Source organism: Genypterus blacodes, unplaced genomic scaffold (genome assembly GCF_046128005.1).
Source record: "Genypterus blacodes isolate CSIRO-AG114 ecotype Tasmania unplaced genomic scaffold, CSIRO-AGI_Gbla_v1 ptg000067l_1, whole genome shotgun sequence".
Taxonomy (NCBI): Eukaryota; Metazoa; Chordata; class Actinopteri; order Ophidiiformes; family Ophidiidae; genus Genypterus; species Genypterus blacodes.
The window spans coordinates 2,567,554-2,590,176 of NW_027466879.1; the positions used below are offsets into that span (position 1 = coordinate 2,567,554).

The following is a 22,623-nucleotide window of genomic DNA, read 5'->3' on the forward strand; positions in this document are numbered from 1 at the left end:
GGGTTCATATCTGCCAGCTGTTCTACAGGATCAGTCTCTGTAGGCTCTGTTTACGCAGATTTAAACCTGCAGATGGAATTTTGACACACAATGACACCTGCTTGGATATAAATATTCTATATTGGCTAAACAGAGTTGTGGACTTGCAGGTCATTGAATGTGATTAATGTGAAATCTTTACACTGCAGATGTGGCAAACCATGTAGGGAGGATTGACATTGGTGCATAAGATGTAAATTAGGACTTCTTCTTTCTAAGGGCCCTAATTGGAATTGGATTGTTGAAGCAATACATATACGTAGTGTAACTCTACACAGCAATCAACGCACAGTGGGGAAGAACATTAAAGCAGAATGAAAACATTCACTCAGTTTTCTTCACACGTGTGATTGTGCAAAACAAACTGAAGCTAATTAGTATTTATAAAACTTTGTTCTTCAACTCTAATCATTGAATCAGAGCCTGCTGGCCTTCAGTTGGATGTGCTTGCTCAAACTACTGACGCCAATACCACACAGGAAAAGCTGGATAGACTGAAAACTCCCAATAACTAATTATTGTTAGATATGAATCTAGAACTTTTGGCCATGAAATATTCAATATGAATAATGAATTTCACAATGAAATGTTCCTTTTATGGTACCTGGGGCTAAATACATGCACCTTTTTCAAATCTATTCTTCTATTGTGAAGAATTTGCGGTTAATATTTATTGAAATCGACATCAATATTGGCTGAGTTTCCAATAATTCTGTAGCTCATTAATCTGTGAATAAGAAACCTGTGCTTCAAGACCGATAGATCCAATATTTTACTGTTGCGACCCTTTTGTTCACTCCTAGATCAGAGAATTTGCCACTTGTCGATCCATTCAGACAGCAAACGCGTGTGTATTTGGTGTCGAGTGTAAAACGCAGAGCAATGTGTTTGGCTGAGCCTCTAAAGAAGCAACTGTTGCCTGAATGAAGACCTGCTGCCTATGTTGGGGCTCAGGTGGTCCGGCCTTATTATTTCCTCACTCCTCAGATCGTCTCCCTTTCGCCTGCTTTGTTCTCCTCGGCAAAATTCTCAGTGGATTGTCACCTTTGCTCTCCATCCTCTTTCCATCCCCCTGTCACCATTTCCATTACTCCAATTTAAGCGTTTTAAATGTGTGATGGCTTTTAGACACACAGCAAAAATAAAAATCGTCCATTAAAAGCAGGTGGAAACTGAAGTGATGTTGGAGCTGCTTGACACTGATGCAAAAATGGATGTGGACGGTCTCACACACCAATGAAAAAAAACACACACACACACACAGGCGCTCTTCAAATCTAATTCCCCTAAGGAGAGGTAAGTGTATATACTATAGCAGTTACAATCATCAGTGGCATTATACAGGTAGTGGGTGTTTGTTGGTTTGCTAAGTGGAATATCACTAAGTGTATTGTGAGGTTAAAGCGATCCGGTCAGCCTCTACCAGGCTTTTAAAAAATATGTATAGAAACACACTCACAAACCCACAAACAGATTCCCAGATCACCAGACCACACTAATTTACAGTGCTGGCCCATAGACAGTAAGAGCTCTTCCCCAGGAGTGAGCAGACTACTGATGAGCAAGGAAGGGCCAGGATTACATGTGTGTAGTCAACAGTAACACAGGCAACGTAGGTGTACTGCACATACAGTGTAATTAGATATCAGGGAAAGGGAAAGGGAGCAAAACAAATGGATGAGACAGATAGAAAAGGTGAAAATGTTCAGGTATTTACATTTGATGGTTATTTACACTGAATTTCTCAAAATATATCACTGCCTCTGCACAATCCTGTCAAAAATGTTCAGCAAGAGTAAGGCTGAGTCACCATCAGGACCTGTGTGCCTCAGGAGAGGAACACCGGAGCACATCTTCAGCCTGTTCCCAAATGGCCAGAAATGGCCGCGCAGTGACCAGACGTTGAAGGTTGCAGCAGACATTGTCCTTGGAGGCAACGTCCTAAGGCAAACCGCCTCATCAGGCAACGCAGACCTCCACTTTCACTATTGGAGGAGAAACCGCTGCACATCACAGATCATCAGTCCTCGGAAGACAGTGAAACTGGCAGATGAAGTGCAAGCGGCTCAAATTCCCATATTCTCTGGTCTGAGGATTCATGTGTCAGACATGCGGTTCTGTCTGAAAGAGCAGGAGTGGTGCGTTCGCATCAGCCGCACACTTGTGGTATTGCAACAGCTTGGTAAGAAAGTGTCATGGTTTCATCTCACACACTCCTTCCTCGTTAAGACTCATGTCTTGACTGTTACTGTGAGATGAACAATGGGAGATAAGCTCGTACCAGTGCAGTGCTGGAACAAGACAGTGCACCACCAGTGACGTCAACGTGGAAGCTCGACTGCAGAGCCTCAGCAAATCCCAACTTGATCTTGTCGGAACGCAATAAGCTAAAGGCAAATGGTGGGCTGGCTTGTTAGGCCGGTGAAATATGGAGATTTGTTGGAAGCGTGCCAGGGCCAGTGTGTGCTCATCAAGGTGAGCTGGAGCAGGTTGGAAAGTCTCTCCTGAGCATGACAGGGACGGGCACCCGCGACAAACACCCCAGGGTGATGTTTGGGCGTGGGTGTCTGCTGTGCGTTTGACAAGATGCAAACATCATTAACTGTCAGGTAAACATAGGTGCAACATTTAATACTTACAGAGAGCTTTACTGCACCATCTTATTTAATTATATTGCAAGCCTACTGACTGTAAAAAGAAATCATAAAGTCTTCCAATCAGAGTGGGCTGCAAAACAAGGTCAAATGAAAGTATATGGCTCAAGCAAGAGTTATTGAATAGAATCCGTCTGTTTTACATAACATTTCTCAGTAATACAGTAAGGAACATTGAAGGGTAGATGGAGGGTTTGTAGAAGAGGATTGGTTGGTGGCTGAAAATGGAAAAGGAGAGGAAACTAAGCAAAGAAGGAGAGAGGAAATGATGGGTTAGGGGAGCAACGGTGATGGGGATCCTCCCGTCTCATCTGTGCTGCTTCATCAGGACTTTTACAAGTCCAAATCAGTGTTTGTGTGCTTCTGCGCATGTATACACTCACGCTGACACTATTCTGTCAGCCTCGTATTGGCAGGAAGATCCTGTCTGTGCGTAGATCTGTCTCACCATCTGTTCCTGGCTAGACTGCTGATATCTGTTCTTATAATATCCTGTTTCCATCGCCACGCTCCGTCTAGGTGGGGTGCACACGTCTTGTATCGCCTGTTCTTTTCATCTTTCCTCCATCCATCTGTACCATCAGTCTAGCCATCCAGCTACCAATCAATTATTTTTGTGTACTGTTCAATAATATGAGAAGAGGCAGGTTTTTCGCTAATTCTTGATGGAATTTTCTCTCTCTCTCTCTCTCCGTCTCTCTCTCTCTCTCTCTCTCTCTCTCTCTCTCTCTCTCTCTCTCTCTCTCTCTCTCTCTCTCTCCTCCTCTCTCATTCTCCACTCTGAGCAGGCGAACGAACCACAAATAGGCTGTGTGTGTTACTCATCCTGAGAGTCTTTCAGAGTCACACCAGGCCATCGTGGGCTGAGATGGGAGTCACACAATTCCACATTGTCATCGTTTTTTTGGTCGACACGTTTCTCCTCCTGTGTCACAGAAGACAAAACCACTCTAATTCCTGCCAACACTCCCTCTAAATTGGACTTTTAATGGATTTGTTCTCGCAAAATGTAGGTGTCTGGGCATAGTTTCAATCCATCACTTGCTTTGAGATTAATATAGAACAGTAATTATGAGGCCCTTCATGTGCTTTACTTGGAGTCTCATTCTTCATTAGAAAAATATAAAGGGTGAAGCCGTTAGTGATACGGAGAGCAGGTGGAACATCAGGAGTGAGCTCTGATCAGAACCAATGACGGGGTTCTGACATCCAATCAGAATACCTCATGGCCTCTTTCCCCAGCTCCACATGCCTGATCCCCGTTTCCCCATCAACTACCTCAGTATGTTACGAAATTAAAGACTGTTGTTATTGATCTGCCGCTCTACGGAGAGCGAGCTAAACGAGCAGCTGCCCTCAGACTACAGAGCCACCGCAGCTGCCTGATAGAGGCACAGCATGTATGTACACAACCAGCAGTGGAATAAGAACAGACTCGGACCTTTGCAGTGTGAAATTCCAGGTTCGTGTTTAAAAAAGCGATGTTGATACTGTGACAGATCCTACAGAACACATAAACTAGGCACTCTTGTTAGCCAGATGCTAACATATCGTAGCTTTTTGTCCATACTCGCAGACTCTAAGCCGATAGAGTCATGTACAGTGGGAATAGAGCCGTTTCCCGGAATATCACCCACACTAATCCATCCCCATGTTAACAAAACAAGTCGTGATGAGAACATGTCCCACGCCACTGAGTCCTCCCTGAGTGGAGTGGGCCAAATACTGTACCTTCTTTGAGTGTTCAAAATTTGAGATTATGTGGATGTAATGTTCTTAGAAGAGAACAAAATCTATAGTGGCTCTTATTGCCTGCATAGATAAGAGAACTTGGATCCCACAGTTCCCGCAAATTTTCATCAATGAGTATTGAAATAGACACATCCACCCTCTTGCTTCCCTCTTTCTGTCCTATGTACATGTGATTCCCTCCTTGTAGAGTATCTAGAGACCCTCGTTGCTTTAGACTGGACTGATTAAAAGGCATACTATGTATGTCTCTCTGTCTCTTCTGCTTCCTCTTCAGAAGTGCTCACTTCTGGGAGGCTTTACACTGATATTCTCTCTAAATTTCTACTCCCTCTTCTTCTGTCTCCAATTATCTATTTCTGTCTTTCTCCACCAGCCCCTATATCTGCCAGTAACATTTCCAACCCACACTGCTGGTAGTGGGCTTGCTTCTTGATACAACCTCGTCCGGATTACAAAATCTTCCCTGCCATCTCTGGTCTGTTTGCCTGCTCGCTCCTACTTAGCAGTAATTGCAAAGTAGAAGCCAGACAGGATGGCAAACAGGGTCAAGTGAGGAAGGGGAGAGCAAAGGGGAATGAAGAGAACAATTAAGATGCTGTCTTCACTTATGAAAGATTGCAGGCATGTCTACTTACACACACATGGACACACTCACACACCACATACACTGTGGTACAGAACATTTTCTTGATACCTTCAGTTCAGATTGGACACCATGAGGGAAATCAATGTGACAGTCTACTGAAGCAAGTGTCCAACCATGCTCTCTCTCTCTCTCTCTCTCTCTCTCTCTCTCTCTCTCTCTCTCTCTCCCTCCTGACATGGTTTTCTCACACATCACAGCCACTCTTGCACTCTCCCTCTCTCGCTCCCTCTCCCTCTCTCTTTTCATGACACTTGGTGCGTCTTTCAGCCCCTCGGTTGTAAATATGTATGCAGCCAAGTCAAACGGAGCCATACTTCTGCTTTCATGGCCTTACTGTCCTCTTGTTCCAGCGGTCTGTTCATCTGAGCTTGTTTCCAAGCAATGTGGTTACAGAGGGGATAAAAATAAATTTACTTTCTGATGCTATTAATTACCACTCTCTCCACTCTCTTTCACACATTGTCTGAAAGCCATAAAAAAATTGCATTTCATTATATTTAAACTGTAATGCAATAAAACACTCTCATCTAAATGTGAGAGAAGTGTAATGATAAGCATGTACCTCTGGGACTCCATGTAATGGATTAATAAAGAGCCTCTTCTCCACCTTGAGACCAAATTGACACCTGACTATTACAACTGTCCTTTTTTTGCAGAGATTACAACACACCAGGAAGACTTGACGACTCTTTGTGCTCCACACTACATTCATTTCTTTCTTTTATGAAGTGTATTCATCTAACAGTAGAGTACATAAGGCGACGGTGTGTATTGTTTATCATGTCATATTCTGTGCAGTTGTTCCAAGCATTACGACTTGAACAAGTTGTGTGTGATAGTCTGATATTCTTCATCTCTTGGACGGCCAATTGATATTTGTGAAAATGAAAGTGTGTTATGCAGCGTCAGTCGCCACATATTGTGTGATGGTGTGATGAAAATATGAACTTGTGACCTCACAAAGACACAAATGAGGCAGTGAATGTTTGATTCTGTTTAACACTCAAAGGAAGTCTGAAATAGAATAATTCTACTAAGCCTAAGCGCACCCGTGTGCACACTCATCTTTAATGTAACCACATCTTGTATTTCATTATGTGACATTCCAGACACTGTACCCCGATTAACAAAGAGGCAGATGTTTCAATTCTATGGTTGAGGTTTTTTAATTGTAAGTCACTCAGACGATGTCCTGGTCGAATCAAACATACACCCGTTTGTATCGCCTTCCCAATGGGGACATTGTACCAACTCACATTCCTTCCATGGAGCCCTTCATTTAGCTCACTGGCTCTACAGTTAATGTAATATTCTCTGGCATTAGAGGGTAGAGTCGCATCTAATCAGATGGATGTGTTTCTTTACAGTTAGCCTTGCAGTTTGCACTTAAAGAGCTTGTTTGTGACCCTGCATGAGCACATTTTCCTATCAGCTCCATTACAAACACTATATTACACATTGAGGCCAAATGAAAACATCTTTCCTCAGTCAACTTAACTTAAGTCAACTTAAAATACATTGACAATCAAGGCTTAAGGTTAAACTGTATTTTTCTACGATTCATCTACACTACTGATCTAATACATTTTGACACAGTAGGCAAAAACTCTCTGTTGGCTGGAAAAAGTGGATAAAGCCATAATAAAAAACCTGTAATCTTGAATATGTCACAAATATTTGGCTGTTTGATTCAAATGTACATGTTCTCAAAAACATTAATCAGCATTTGGGATCTATTTTGTTTTATAAATGGGTCTCAGTCATTAAGTGGTGGATCATAGTTACTTGAAGAAATGAATTCATCTTTGTATCATTTGTAAATTCAGTATGTTTCCTAGAAAGTTTCAATATTTATTACCATTGTTTTGATATTATTATCAATATTATCATTCAAAGTAGTAGTAGTAGGAGTAATAGTTGTAGTAGTTGTAGTAGTCGTAGTAGTAGTGGTAATGCACAAATTGTTATGAATGATCTGAATTGCTTTACAAAATTTACAGATGAATAATTGTAGATCATAACAATGGAAAATCTCTTCTCCTCCACTGATGTGCACCACTCTAGCACACATTTGCACTCATTCCCTTGGTTACACACACACGTGCATGCACACACTCACACACACACACACACACAGTCAAGCCTGTCAAACAATCGTGAAATCTCCTCTGGTTGCAGATGGTGACTCATCTCTTGTCCCCAGTGAAACCTTATCTGGCAGTGAGGTCATAAGACATTTTGGATGAGGAACCACACAGTGTGCAGGGCGCCGCTCACTGCAAAGGGGGAACTCCTCACAGAAGAGAGCAGCGTGCTTTACAGCTGCTAAAAACAAAGATATTAGCTGCCAATAAATCTTGACAGCTGCACATAAAATTGAAATGTTGTTAGTCCCTTGCCAACAATATCATATCATTATCACATGGAAAGTGTTTCAGGGGAGGTTTTGTGCACTTGCTGTGTGGCAGAGTAGTGTCCTGGCCGGGAGTTCAGTCACAAATAACTTATTTCACCAGGGACAATGTGGGAGCCACCAACACTGAACCAGAGCCTCAAACACACAGAACTGATGGGTGGATCTCTAATCAGTCTGGCAGGTTAAGTCATACATTTATCTTTTCTTTTTGTCAGGGGCCATTGAAACTGTCTCTGTAATATAAATAAAATGATGCTTTACAAACTCTTTGCTGATGTGGTGCACACAGGACGAGTCACAGGCGATCTGCTCTGCATGCAGCATCAGGTGTTAGTCGGTGACCTCAGCCTCAGACAGAGAAGAAGACACGCGCGCGCGCACACACGCACACACACACACACACACACACACTCACAGCGCTCCCTATTTACTCCATCGTTACTTAGCGGTTCGTCTCATGACACGCCGCCTGCTCCATCACGTCTCCCCCCTCTCTCCTCCCCTCCGACTGCAGAGGGACACCGGTGATGTGGCGGTAAATCTGTTACACCCGACAACTGTGCAAAACACACGCAAGCAAAGCGCCGCCGCGGTCCGTCGGTCGGTCGGTATGCAGGCGGCTCATCGGTATGGATGACCTTGTGCGTCTCCACTCAGGTCACCCCCGCCGTGGATGTGAGACCCACAGCGGGTACAACAAGTGCCCAAGTGCCCGTCTCACCACCTGGCTGCACGCAGCGTCAGACAGCTGCCGTGTGTGTGTGTGTGTGTGTGTGTGTGTGTGTGTGTGTGTTTGGGTGAGAGGCAGTTTGGCAAACACACACACACCCGGGCAGGTGCCAACATCTTACCGGAACATGACCCTCAGCAGCAACACTTAAGCAACATGACACACTTCAAGGGCATCTCGCTGCTCAGAGGGAGGCAGAGACATTTAGACGTGTCCCCTGATGAGGAGGATGAGGATGAGGATGATGAGGATGATGGCAGCTGATGTTTCTTTCTCACCTTTGCTGTTGTCTTCTTCTGCGTTTAGATGCATGACTCTTCTTCTCGCCGTCTACTCATTTAGAGCTGTGTAGTCCCCTCTCGCTCCTCCCTCCCACAGAGTTTTGATGGAGGTGAACTCTTATTAGTCCCCAATTGTTGGATGTCTGCTCCCAGCCCTGCTTCTTGTCCTGCCGGGCTCACACGCATACGGACACGCCTGCACTTGTGCGTTCTCCTCCCCTTGTTTGTGCCTGAGCAGGTAGTCTAGGTGATGTTTGGAGTCTGCATGGATGCTGCCTCCTCCTCCTCCTCCTCTCTTCTCTCTCTCTCTCTCTCTTACAAACACACACACGGGCGCGCACACACACTTTCTCCCCCTCCGTCTCTCTCTCTCCCAGTCTCAGAGTGGCTCAGAGGGATGGTCGCCGTAAAGGTTGTAGGGAGGAGACAGCGGGCAGACACACACACATACACACACACACACACACACACAGACACACAGACACACGGGCGGGGTGACGTGTGGAGTAAAGCGGGGTAGTCTCCCTCCATGCGCCCTCGGTCATGATGGTTCCCTCCGAGGTGCCCTGATTTTTGGGAACATTTTGCGCTCAGCTTTCTTCTTTGAAACCAAAAACCAGTTGATTTGACAAACGTAACGATGTTGTTGACAATCACAGGCTGCACGGTCACACGAGCGGGCGGTGTGTAAATATGAATTATGGCACAGATGCGTTTGATATGACATGATGTTATCCTTCTATTCTATTCTGTATTGGTGATTGTGTCACATGTCCTCGTTCCTCTATACTAGTAATCAATTGTAGAGCAGAAGTAGAAGAATATATAAGAGAAATAGGTGCTTATGGTGACAAATGTGAGTTTTTCCCACAACCAGACTGGAGAACAGGTTGATGTTGACTGTTTTGTATGGGATTGTGACACAGTCAAATGAGCAGCGTGAAGCGGGTTTGCACCTCGCATCGTGTATGAACAGACTTCCGGTGATTTTATTGTCATCAATTAATTTTAATTGGATACATTCGACAATTTAAACCGTCTCAGGCACTCGTGTTGTTGTCCTACACCAAGCTCTCCATATGCCAGTTGAAAGGTATTGAAGCCCGTGTGTGTGTGTGTGTGTGTGTGTGTGTGTGTGTGTGTGTGTGTGTGTGTGTGTGTGTGTGTGTGTGTGTGTGTGTGTGTGTGTGTGTGTGTGTGTGTGTTCATCATGAGCATCATGTCATCGCAGCCAATAGGTCTGTACAGCTGATAAGGCACATTGACTCCCAATTCACGTCCGCCCGGAGGAGCAACTCAGAACAAGGCTCACTGGCGGCCTCTAGCGTTAGAGTTCAATCAGTGACATTCATGAAGGCGCTGATGATTGGGGTCATTATTCCACCGATCTATCGTTATCGCGCCTAAATCTATGAAATAGACCGTGGACAAATGATTCCTGCAACGTATATGCTATTTATAAATGTATAAGTATTAGTAAAGTAGTGGAATGAGGGTGTGTGGTGGCTTCATGAGAACATAAACTGAATTGTGAATACAGAATATTGCAGTGGCACAACACTCTGGATGACTCGTTCATTCACTTACTGGCTTTCAAATGATCTCATTTTGTATAGCAGTTATTGTATCTGTGTGGAAAACCCATCTCACACACAAATGCTCTTACAAGGGATCAAATACAGGAATAGAAACTTCAGAGACAACAGGAAATAGTTAGGGATTGCTCCATAAAGTGATGTCAAAATGTGAGCAACCCCAAGAAGTCACATCGGGACCAAAAAGTTGTGATTAATTGCCTGCAAAGTCTGCAGATGCATAGAGAGACTGCAGGGTGAAAGTGTAGCTGCTGTGCTGCTGTTGATGAGCGACAGTTTCTCCTCACACCTGTTTGTGTCTCACACCTCTGTCTCTCTCGCTCTGTGTCTCACTCTGTCACAGCACCTCTGGCATTCCGTGATGTCTGTGTTGGTGTAAAGACGCTCTTCTGGTTCTGCTATAGATGTTCATTCCACACTGATTCTAGTCTTTGCATGTATTTTTTCTGTTTCAAATGTCTGATTGCATCATCTCTCTCTCTCTCTCTCTCTCTCTCTCTCTCTCTCTCTCTCTCCTCACCCTCATCCTTCTCACACATCTTCAGAATGCATATTTATTAGCCGGCCACAGTGTCTGTGTCTTCTCTCAACTCAAAATACCTTCATCAACACAAGTCACAACACAACTTTTGTCAGCTCATGACACATTGTAATCCACCGGGGGTTGGCAGTGACACCGACAGCACTGACGGAGGAGAGCGAGGAGACGTTCACACTGCCAGTCTGATGTCGGCATCTTCATCATCATCAATATTAAAGGTATTAAAGCGATTGAAGTGACAATGTTGTGTTACTAAACAGCAACGAAAAAGGAAACCCCCAGACACACACAAGATGACAGATCTACACAACAAGTTGATGGTTCTCAAAGATCAATACTTTCATCCATCCATCTCCACCCCTCTAACTGAACACTGATACTCCATAACTCCACGTTTCATGTTTCACCACATTTGTGTTCCCTTCAGCTCTGACAGCTCTGCAGTGTTTGCTTCTCTCTACAGGAAGCAGAGGTTAGAACGCACACATGAGGGGAGAGAGGTTGCTTCTCCGACTGTTTGCTCTTCAGTCCCTTTAGAATGGATGAGACCCAAGTGTTGTAGCATCAACATTGCCTGTGTGCTGTGATCATTCTCAAACTCCTGGCACAATTGAGGCTGTATCAGGCGATGATTCCACCTGTTCTGATTCATACAGGTGATTCTGGAGTCTCTCTCTCTCTCTCTCTCTCTCTCTCTCTCTCTCAAATTAACACACAAAACACACAACATCACCACAAATTTGATGCTAAACCTGTTTGAGATACAGGAATATGATCCCAAAGCCCAGGGACGCCCAACAGCAACAAAGCACCATGGGTACTAGAAGCTTTGAACACAGGGATGTGGACTAGAATCACTTGACAACATTGAGCAGCATGACCATTTTACAGACTGAGCAGTGTGAGGATTTCATCATCTTCTCAGAAACTCAATGAAGAAATGCAAGCAGGCTGACTGTGATAGAACACTGATGGCTCTGAATCCCCCCATTTTACAACAGCATCTGTTCAGAGCAGTGAGAGTTCTTCCTCACCAATATCATCATCATTACAACTAGAATCATTGAGGACACTTCTTCTTCACAAACATGACGTTGAAATAGTTTAAATAACATATTAACTAACAAACTTTATTTGAAAGGATAAATTATAAACTGTTCTCGTTTTTCCTTATAGATGATACAGATGTCACATAAAGAGAGTCCAGTATTGTGAAGCCTGTAATCGAGTCTTCGGTCACTGCTGGGAAGTCACTTTCACTCGTGAACGGTGTTTGTTTACAGAAACATTGCGCAATCTCAGTCTCGCCCAGATTTCATCATCAATGTCCCGCTGTTATCTCCTGCTCTCAGGTGGGGGAGTTTTCTCCATCCGATTCCAGGATTTATATTAGTGAAGAGAATATTGTATGACTTGGTTTTTAATATAATAATAATAATAATTTCTGAAACAATTGATACAATTTCTGTACAAAGTGCAAGTGCAAAGAACAAACACTCTTCCTCTGGCAGCAAACTGTCTCACTGACCCAATGGAAGTTCACCTCATTTGTAATCACACTGTAGGTTTGTTCAGGGAGTGCTGCTGTCAGAGAGCTCCCTCTAGTGGAGATCCAGAATCGAACAGATATCATAATTAATATTCATCATCATGTTACAAAGTTAGACTGTGGAGAAAAACAAATGTGGATGTGCAGCAAACTCAGTCCAGTATTGTGAAAATGCAGAACATGTGATTGACTGGTCGTCTCTGTCACTCCTGTATTTAGTGTGTTTGTTGGTACAAGATACGACTTTGTACACATTGGTCACTTTCAAATGAAGATCAGTAAATGTCGTCATCAATGTCTGGTGGAGTTTCCGTCCTGATGAAAGCTCACAGCCCAGCTTGGTTCAGGATTGTATATAAGAAGAGTCACATCAGCAGAGTCCTCAATGAGAGGAGACACCAGGATCCACTAACTTCTCTAAACTCTGCACAGACTGCAAGGTAAGACTGAGCTGATTTGACTGAAAGGATTAACTGAACAGAAATGTGAATATTTCCTCAGTGTTCCTGTGTTTCTGACACTTCTCCTTCTCCTCTTCTCCTCTCCTCCTCCTCTTAGACATCTGTAACCATGAAGCTGCTGCTAGCAGGACTCATTCTGGTTCTAGTTGTGGGAACTGAAGCCGACTGGTACAACTTTCCTGGTGAAGCTTTTCAAGGTCAGAACACAAACCCACTCCTTTTCCTGGCCTTTATAACAACAATGGGGATCAAACTGGTGTGAAATATTTTGTATTCTCTGTTCAAACTCTGTGTTTGTTTGATTCTCCTCAGGAGCCAAAGACATGTGGACCGCATACACAGACATGAGGGATGCAAACTTCCAAAACTCTGACAAATACTTTCACGCCAGAGGAAACAGTGATGCTGCTGAGAGAGGACCAGGAGGAAGATGGGCCTCTGAAGTGATCAGGTGAGGAGCAACACCCTCAAGTGTACTCTGTATTGGTTGAAGACTTGTTTGGTAAAATGAATTCAGATCAATGTGTTTGTTGTGTGTTGGTGCTGATCTTCATGGTGTGTGTCCATGTTTTCAGTAATGCCAGAGAGTCGGTGCAGGAAGCCCTGGGTCACGGCCATGAGGACTCTTTGGCTGATCAGGAGGCTAATGCATGGGGACGCAACGGAGGAGATCCCAACCGCTTCAGGCCAGAGGGACTTCCTGACAAATACTGAGGAGTCAAACTACTTACTTATATTCATTTATTCCTATAAATGTGCTGAATAAAGACGAAAAAGATACTAAGTTGTGTGTCTTTGCCTTTGTTGTGCAAACATGACCCTCATAAACTCCTTGGTCACCGGTTAAACAGCGCCTCCTGCTGGAACTGAAGCCAAACCATCTTCTTTGACTAAATCTAAATTTAAGTCCACTCAACGACTTTATTGAAGCTTTGGCCATTGAAATGCACGTTTTTAGAGACTGGAGGAATCCAGCATAGAGATCAGAAGGTTCCTGGTTAGATTCCGGGTTTCTCCTGGGGAGTATTGTTGAGCAAGACACCGACCCTGAATGTGTGGAGTCACCTCACACCTGTTGACACAAATAGCAAACTGACAAAGTAATGATTGATTTGTCTGCCACAGCCAGTTTAGTGTCAGAGAACATCACAAATGTCTTTGCTGAGTCATCGACCCCCTGCAGACACAGAATAGCGTTCCCAGTGCTGCCAGGAGCCGATTCATGCAGCGGTTTGAATCTCATCCTTTAAAGTTTAAGTGTCTTGCTGTGATTGCAGCGTGAAAGGGTCAAAGATGTCTGAGATGGTGACATCGATATCAGGAGGTCATACAGTTCCTCACACACTTGTACGCCCCTCAGCACATTATGGCGTATTGATGATTTAATAGAACTGTTTCACTTCCATTGGGTCAGTGAAACAGTTTGCTGCTAGAGGACGTGTGTTTGTTCACCTCACTGTGTCTCTGAAAGACAAACATCAGGCTGCTCTACCGTAAAAAGACACAGATGCTCAGAGGACAACACACAAAGATCAAAGTCCCCTCTGGAGTGTTACACATGTTGTACTTTGTACTTTGAATACATGATCAGAAATGTACGTTTTTAATCTCTTTTTTGAGATATTTCACATTTAGCCAAAACCTCAGCAGCCCCTCTTGGCATCGGCCCAGCAAAAACAAACACGTGGACTAACATGGAAGTGACAAATGTTTGATTTATAAACTTAATTTCTTACCAACTTGAACATTGTGATACAAATGTTTCATGTTTCACAACAAAGGCAAAGACACAACAACTTAGTATCTCATTCGTCTTTATTCAGCACATTTTTTAGAATAAACGAATATAAAAGTACTATAAAAATACTCCTCAGTATTCTTCAGGGAGTGCTGCTGGCCTGTAGCGGTTGAGATCTCCTCCGTTGCGTCCATATGCATTAGCCTCCTGATCAGCTAAAGACTGCGCCGCGGTGCCACCCCTGACTCTGTCCGTCCACTCTCTGGCATTACTGAAACATGGACACACACCATGAAGATCAGCACCAACACACAACAAACACATTGATCTGAATACATTTTACCAAACATGTTTTCAATTAATACAGAGTACACTTGAGCGTGTTGCTCCTCACCTGATCACTTCAGAGGCCCATCTTCCTCCTGGTCCTCTCTGAGCAGCATCACGGTTTCCTCTGGCGTGGAAGTATTTGTCAGAGTTTTGGAAGTTTGCCTCCCTCATGTCTGTGTATGCGTTCCACATGTCTTTGGCTCCTGAGGAGAATCAAACAAACACAGAGTTTGAACAGAGAATACAAAATATTTCACACCAGTTTGATCCCCATTGTTGTTATAAAGGCCAGGAAAAGGAGTGGGTTTGTGTTCTGACCTTGAAAAGCTTCACCAGGAAAGTTGTACCACTCGGCTTCAGTTCCCACAACTAGAACCAGAATGAGTCCTGCTAGCAGCAGCTTCATGGTTACAGATGTCTAAGAGGAGGAGGAGAGGAGAAGAGGAGAAGGAGAAGTGTCAGAAACACAGGAACACTGAGGAAATATTCACATTTCTGTTCAGTTGCTCCTTTCAGTCAAATCAGCTCAGTCTTACCTTGCAGCCTGTGCAGAGTTTAGAGAAGTTAGTGGATCCTGGTGTCTCCTCTCACTGAGGACTCTGCTGATGTGACTCTTCTTATATACAATCCTGAACCAAGCTGGGCTGTGAGCTTTCATCAGGACGGAAACTCCACCAGACATTGATGACAGCATTTACTGATCTTCATTTGAAAGTGACCAATGTGTACAAAGTCGTATCTTGTACCAACAAACAAACTAAATACAGGAGTGACAGAGACGACCAGTCAATCACATGTTCTGCATTTTCACAATACTGGACTGAGTTTGCTGCACATCTACATTTGTTTTTATCTCTCTCTGACAGCAGCACTCCCTGAACAAACCTACAGTTTGATGACAGAGGAGGTGAACTTTCTTTGAATCAGTGAAACAGTTTGCTGCTAGAGGACGTGTGTTTCATCACCTCTCTGTGTCTCTGAAAGACAAACATCAAGCTGCTCTTACCGTAAAGAGACACAGATGCTCAGAGGAAAACACACAAAGATGAAATTCCCCTCTGGAGTGTTACACATGTTGTACTTTGTACTTTGAATACATGATCAGAAATTTAACGTTTTTAATCACTTTTTTGATTTATTTCACATTTAGCCAAAACCTCAGCAGCCCAAACAAACACGTGGAACAACATGGAAGTGACAAATGTTTGATTTATAAACTTTATTTCTAACCAACTTGAATATTGTAATACAAAATACAGTGTGTGGAATATGTACACAACCAATGGCATCAGTCTCTCAGTTCATCTCCAGGTATACGACCGGGAAATCAAGTTCTTCCGTAAACTAAACTTCTTTGGTTTTTAATATCGTCAATAAAATTCAGAAAATAAGTGTTGAAAGCCGATTTCAACCGAGAGATGAGAGATGTCATAAATGAATAATAATAATAATAACAAAAAATAATAATAATAATAATAATACTAATAAATAAATTAAAAAATTAACAAATAGAAATAAAAAAAACATACAATAAAAACACAATAAAAAAAAATAATGAGCAGGTCATGCAGCGGTTTGAATCTCATCCTTTAAAGTTTAAGTGTCTTGCTGTGATTGCAGCGTGAAAGGGTCAAAGATGTCTGAGATGGTGACATCCATATCAGGATGTCATACATTTCCTGACGCCCTTGTACGCCCCTCAGCACATTATGGCGTATTGATGATTTAATCAAGCGGTTTGTTCGTGCCTCTGTAGATGTGTCCAGTGTGTGTGTTACTTTAATCCAAGTGACCGTATAAAAGTCACAATTATTGAATTTTCTTTCCTAGCAGGTGAGACATATGAACAGATCAGAAGACATTACATACATGTTGAAAGTTATTGGGGAAAAACTGGGGGGTTACACGTTTTTCTCCCTGTCATCTGTGGACACATTCGAGCAGAAATATGAATGTTTATGTTTACAAATGTTCATTCTTGATCAGCATTTTTACAATGTTGATTAAAAGAGAAATATGCTTTCTGAAAGGGGAAATATCAACACGTTCAAGAGGTTTAACTCATTTATGGACCTCAAAGTCTAAACCTGAGGTTAATTTTTGCACAACATTAGCAAAGACACAAAAACTTACAATGACCAGAGCTTCAATAAAGTCATTGAATGGACTTAAATTTAGATTTAGTCAAAAAGCAGTTTTTCATGTTTTCACAACAAAGGCAAAGACACAACAACTTAATATCTTATTCGTCTCTATTCTGCACATTTATAGGAATAAATGAATACAAAACTATTCTGACTCCTCAGTATTGGTGAGGCAGTAGTGGTGGCCTGTAGCGGTTGGGATCTCCTCCGTTGCGTCCCCATGCATTAGCCTCCTGATCAGCTAAGGAGTCCTGGTGGCCGTGACCCATGGCTTCCTGCACCCACTCTCTGGTATTACTGAAACATGGACACACACCATAAAGATCAGCACCAACACACAACAAACACATTGATCTGAATTCATTTTACCAAACTATTCAATCAATAAAAAGTAGCCTTGAGCGCGTTGCTCCTCACCTGATCACTTCAGAGGCCCATCTTCCTCCTGGTCCTCTCCGAGCAGCATCACTGTTTCCTCTGGCGTGAAAGTATTTGTCAGCGTTTTGGAAGTTTGCCTCCCTCATGTCTGTGTATGCGGTCCACATGTCTTTGGCTCCTGAGGAGAATCAAACAAACACAGAGTTTGAACAGAGAATACTAAATATTTCACACCAGTTTGATCCCCATTGTTGTTCTAAAGGCCAGGAAAAGGAGTGGGTTTGTGTTCTGACCTTGAACAGCTTCACCAGGAAAGTTGTACCACTCGGCTTCAGTTCCCACAACTAGAACCAGAATGAGTCCTGCTAGCAGCAGCTTCATGGTTACAGATGTCTAGGAGGAGGAGGAGAGGAGAAGAGGAGAAGGAGAAGTGTCAGAAACAGAGGAACACTGAGGAAATATTCACGTTTCTGTTCAGTCGCTCCTTTCAGTCAAATCAGCTCAGTCTTACCTTGCAGCCTGTGCAGAGTTTAGAGAAGTTAGTGGATCCTGGTGTCTCCTCTCACTGTGGACTCTGCTGATGTGACTCTTCTTATATACAATCCTGAACCAAGCTGGGCTGTGAGCTTTCATCAGGACGGAAACTCCACCAGACATTGATGACGACATTTACTGATCTTCATTTGAAAGTGACCAATGTGTACAAAGTCTTATCTTGTACCAACAAACAAACTAAATGCAGGAGTGACAAAGATGACCAGTCAATGACATGTTCTCCTTAATCTAACTTTGTAACATGATGATGAATATTAATTATGATATCTGTTCGATTCTGGATCTCCACTAGAGGGAGCTCTCTGACAGCAGCACTCCCTGAACAAACCTACAGTGTGATTACAAAGGAGGTGAACTTCCATTGGGTCAGTGAGACAGTTTGCTGCTAGAGGACGTGTGTTTGTTCACCTCACTGTGTCTCTGAAAGACAAACATCAGGCTGCTCTACCGTAAAAAGACACAGATGCTCAGAGGAAAACACACAGAGATCAAAGTCCCCTCTGGAGTGTTACACATGTTGTACTTTGTACTTTGAATACATGATCAGAAATGTACGTTTTTAATCTCTTTTTTGAGATATTTCACATTTAGCCAAAACCTCAGCAGCCCAAACAAACACGTGGATCAACATGGAAGTGACAAATGTTTGATTTATAAACTTTATTTCTAACCAACTTGAACATTGTAATACAAAATACAGTGTGTGGAATATGTACACAACCAATGGCATCAGTCTCTTAGTTCATCTCCAGGTATACGACCGGGAAATCAAGTTCTTCCGAATATGTTTATTTGGGTTTTAATATCGTTAGTAAAATTCGGAAAATAAATGTTGAAAGCCGATTTAAACCCAGAGATGAGAGATTTCGTAAATAAAAAATAAAATACATAAAAAGAATATATATTTTTTACTAAATTAGCAGGTTAAACAGGAAAAAGCAGTCTCTCTTTCTCTCTCTCTCTCTCTCTCTTTCTCGCTCTCTCCCTCCGTGTGTGTGTGTGTGTGTGTGTGTGTGTATGTGTGTGTGTGTGTGTGTCCATTCACCCACCAGACAACTGCAGTGGGGTGTTTTGGTTGTATTCAGCTTCCGGGGCACCGCTGTCAGGCTGAGTGTGTGTGAGCGTGCGTGTGTGTGTGAGCGTGTGCGTGTGTGTGTGAGCGTTCTGTCGGCGGACCTGCTCTCACTGAGGGATGCTGCTCTAGTCGCCATCCTCCCTCTCTGCGCTCCACACCAGGTGACTTCAGCACCACAGAACATCTTCCAGGTAAGACAAGACGCTCACCAAACCAGCCGGTAAACAAACAAACGATGCAAACGTCCATCTCCTCTTCATCCTCTACCTCCTCTACCTCCTCTTCCCCCTCCTCCTCCACCTTCGCGGAGCAGCGGCGGGTGGATGCTGATCTTGCCCAGCCTGCGCTCCTCAGCCTCGGCGTGATCAGGGCGGCTTTAGCCCCGGAACGGCGCCGAACATCGCTGCTTTCGAACGCGTAACAACATTAAAGTCCGTATCATCGCTCCAACAAACACAGATTCGAATGTCTGGGCACAACAAAATGTTACAGATCGAGACGATTGATTCATGCGCAGCGAGTCTACGCCTCAAATGAGTGAGTAGAGTTACACTGCCACAGGCCTGGACGAGTCTGAGGGGATGTTGTGTACATTTATGTCCTTAATTGTCCAATTGCTGTCCAGATATTGTTGTATTAATGGGCTCCAGGCAGGTGTACAGGCTGTTCTGGAGGAATCTGTCCACTTCCTACACGACACCCCCCTGACAGTTACCACATAGTTGTCAAACTCGGTATTTCTTCCATCCGTGTTGCTTGTTACTAAAGGAAACAGTGTGAACTCGCTCCTGTGTCTAAGTCCAATAGTACAACCTCTGGAGACGCTCTGCTGAAGCTGCGTGTCGCTGCATTGAGTCTGTATCTCCGTCGTGTTGTGTACCACTGGGTTCCAGTCCCAGGGCAGCGTGCGGTGGGCAGGCCTGTTGTTGTTCAGTGGGAGCGGTGGAGATGATGAAATGGGGCTTGTTATCACCAGATCGGTGTGCTTTTGAGCCAGAGTGTCATGTGTTTCTGTATCTTTGCACCATGCAGTCCCTCGCCATCTTCCCACTCCCATCTTGTCCTCGTGAGCCTGCGGGCTGTGTGTATAGCCAATATATAGCAGTAAAAGATTTGTCGTATTATCATACCGTACGTTTGCCACATTCTTGGTTGATGTTGTTCAGAAGAGGGGCTGAGAAATGGTCTTTATAATGATTTCAGTGTTCAATCACAGCGCCTGATGTTGATTTCCAATAGCAACTCAAAGCCACCATAGCATCCTGACCTTTTACATTCTATGATAACAATCCGTGTTGCATTCATGAGCCCTTGGTTTTGACCTGACAGAGGCCCCATGCTTCCTTCACACCAAACCGTGATGATGAGGCAGGCAGTAGCTCAGTGGGTAGTGCTTCTGCTTGGGAACCGGAGGGTTGCCGGTTCGAGCCCCTGCCGAGGTGCTCCTGAGCAAGGCACCGATCCCTCAATTGCTCCCCCCTCTGCGAAGGGTGGTAATGTAATGTAAGTCGCTTTGGATAAAAGCGTCTGCCAAATGATCGTAATGTAATGTAATGATGAAGGTTTGTACTGAAAAAACTACCTTCAGTACAAAATCAGCGTTCAGCATTGCACAGTTTCAATTTCAACACACACACACACACATACAAGGATAATGGCTGCAATGAAATGAAAAGCAGCCATAGACAAAATTACATCACCCGTTGTCAGTCCATGGTTGATGACTTCATATTGTAGGAAATGCAGCGACTCATCACGCGAGAAGCTGAAACACTTTATTGATGAAAGACTAAAATGATAAATCAGTTCTTAAACATTGTGCCGCTTGACGTTCTTGTTGTCTCAGATGTGCAATTGGTTTAAGCAGTAACTTGCAGTGCATGGATGTACAGTTTCAGTCAGAACTGATGTATGGATGCATTCAGGGTCGTGTCAGACCAGGAGAAGGACTGATAAATGCCTGTAAACCCCTGGCACAGTACAGAACCGGAGCCACAAAGAGGCGTAAAGACGACGGGAGAAAGGGGGCTGGTACAGCGTGGGCTGGAGAACAGAGAGGGAGAGGCAGAGAACAATGGCTGTGGTGGGGCTGTGGAAGAGAGAGAGAGAGAGAGAGAGAGAGTGATGACCGAAGCGATAGCCAATGAGGACAGATCGAGGAGAGTAATGATAGAGGAGAGTAAAAGTGAGGGGCCCCGGGGGAGCCATGATAGAAACCTATAAGGCCTTGGAGGATGTGAACTTGCTGTTATATGGAAAGTGGAGATGCCAAATGTATTTTCTGCGTCGCTCCCTCATATTTCCATATCTCACCCCACCTTTCCCATCAGCTCTATCCTCACTCGTCCTGCTGTCTCGCTCTCCCTACAGTGCTTTGTCTCACTATCTCTGTCCCCGCAATTTAATGCGTGACACCGGCACCGAAGGACAAACACACAGCCTGCTGGGATCTTACTTGTGCTGCAGCAGGGGAGGAGGATCCTAAATGGGATCTGGAAGCAGGAGGAAGCAGATTATGGCAACTGCCTTCTGCCCCCACAGCATTAGATTAAGAAATCAGGATAGGAAACGTCCGATTCAGTCTTGAGCCTATCAAGACAAGTGATCTAAATGCACCTATTAGGCTGAGCTGTACTAAAGTGTCCCTGTAGCTGCAGTGTATCTGCCTGAGCATCGTGGGCCGGCGGTGCTACAGGCAAATCAGTTATGTAATGTTATAATATCATGTGTAGCATCTTAAAAGCTTTGGAAGCGACGGATCTCTCACATCACACATTATGTTTTCACTCTGCTCATGTATGCTTAACAGAGACGTGGGTGGCGGTAAAATTATAGACTGTGATGGCCTTTGGCAAAAAACAAGGAAGATTCCAGGATAGATGGATTTCAGCGATATGGTGGCTGTGTGGATGTTGTTGTTCAAGCATTAGGAGGAAAAGGCAAATGGAACAATGGTGTATAATGAGGCGTTTGTGGTGGTCAGACAACTGTGCGCTCAATTAGTACAGCTACAAATGTTCCAGCGCATCATTCAGCATGTAGCTGCTGAGCTGTGGACCACAGAGATGTGGTGCAGATGTATGTATAATCATCACAAAGAGCTTCATGCTGCTGCTGTTGCTGCCACTGCAGGTAAACACAGAGGCTCACAGCCTGCATACACAAGCACATTCACAGAGGTTCCTTTGATCAATGGGGAGAGTTGTCAATATGTGTATACGTATATATACTCTATATATAGTATCAGAGTCTTTCTTCTGTAAAAGAGACAAGAAGGAGATTTTTAAATGAAACTACAAACTCAGCTAATAATAATAATGATAATAATAATAATAATAATAAATCTTCTCAATTTGGTTCTTATATGAATATGATAACGACATCTAAGCCATAGACCCGGATGTGGTGCATTCTCACTTTAAGACCCAATGACAGCAGAAGTTAGCTTAGCTTAGCACCGGTCAGGAGCCATGTTTACTTCAATTACTTTGGCGAATAATCGATCATGTGGGATTTCAAATTTCTGAGAGTTGTTGATAATAAGTGATTCATTGTGTTCGCTCTAATGACATCAGTCTCCATACAGTGAGTGGACTGATGATTGTGTCACAACACTTTATGCTATTGGTCTGCCAGGACTCAGTAGGCTTATAGTAGAGTATATCCCTGTTAAACATTATGACCTGATGAGATTTACGTCAATGCTACTCTGGGATATGAAGAACCCAAACCTTGCTGC

At 43.7% G+C, this 22,623-nt stretch overlaps 5 protein-coding genes across 5 annotated transcripts in view; 2 read left to right on the forward strand and 3 right to left on the reverse strand.

Annotated features, from left to right (window-relative positions):
* syt7b (synaptotagmin VIIb) overlaps positions 1 to 8,592 on the reverse strand; it is a 73,629-nt gene extending 65,037 nt beyond the window's left edge. Inside the window, 1 exon segment of the mRNA XM_076156060.1 lies at positions 8,516 to 8,592. Coding sequence (XP_076012175.1) covers positions 8,516 to 8,549 — 34 coding nt within the window. The 5' untranslated portion in view covers positions 8,550 to 8,592.
* Positions 8,593 to 12,534: 3,942 nt separating this feature from the next.
* On the forward strand, positions 12,535 to 13,448 carry LOC143004521 (serum amyloid A-5 protein-like). Its single transcript, XM_076155472.1, has 4 exons — positions 12,535 to 12,643; positions 12,762 to 12,861; positions 12,977 to 13,115; positions 13,240 to 13,448. The coding sequence occupies exons 2-4, from the start codon at positions 12,774 to 12,776 to the stop codon at positions 13,376 to 13,378; spliced, it is 366 nt and encodes a 121-aa protein (XP_076011587.1). The 5' UTR covers positions 12,535 to 12,643; positions 12,762 to 12,773; the 3' UTR covers positions 13,379 to 13,448.
* Positions 13,449 to 14,461: 1,013 nt separating this feature from the next.
* LOC143004520 (serum amyloid A-5 protein-like) lies at positions 14,462 to 15,380 on the reverse strand. The gene is made up of 4 exons (XM_076155471.1): positions 15,269 to 15,380; positions 15,051 to 15,150; positions 14,797 to 14,935; positions 14,462 to 14,673 (listed from the first exon to the last, which is right to left on the reverse strand). The coding sequence occupies exons 2-4, from the start codon at positions 15,136 to 15,138 to the stop codon at positions 14,535 to 14,537; spliced, it is 366 nt and encodes a 121-aa protein (XP_076011586.1). The 5' UTR covers positions 15,139 to 15,150; positions 15,269 to 15,380; the 3' UTR covers positions 14,462 to 14,534.
* Positions 15,381 to 15,936: 556 nt separating this feature from the next.
* LOC143004522 (serum amyloid A-5 protein-like) lies at positions 15,937 to 17,877 on the reverse strand. The gene is made up of 4 exons (XM_076155473.1): positions 17,766 to 17,877; positions 17,548 to 17,647; positions 17,294 to 17,432; positions 15,937 to 17,173 (listed from the first exon to the last, which is right to left on the reverse strand). Exons 2-4 carry the CDS (start codon positions 17,633 to 17,635, stop codon positions 17,035 to 17,037), a joined length of 366 nt encoding a protein of 121 aa, XP_076011588.1. The 5' UTR covers positions 17,636 to 17,647; positions 17,766 to 17,877; the 3' UTR covers positions 15,937 to 17,034.
* A 1,009-nt stretch (positions 17,878 to 18,886) lies between these two features.
* apba2b (amyloid beta (A4) precursor protein-binding, family A, member 2b) overlaps positions 18,887 to 22,623 on the forward strand; it is a 50,416-nt gene continuing 46,679 nt past the window's right edge. Inside the window, exon 1 of the mRNA XM_076155796.1 lies at positions 18,887 to 19,075. The gene's annotated coding sequence lies outside the window, so the exon portion shown is untranslated. The remainder of the gene's footprint in view (positions 19,076 to 22,623) is intronic.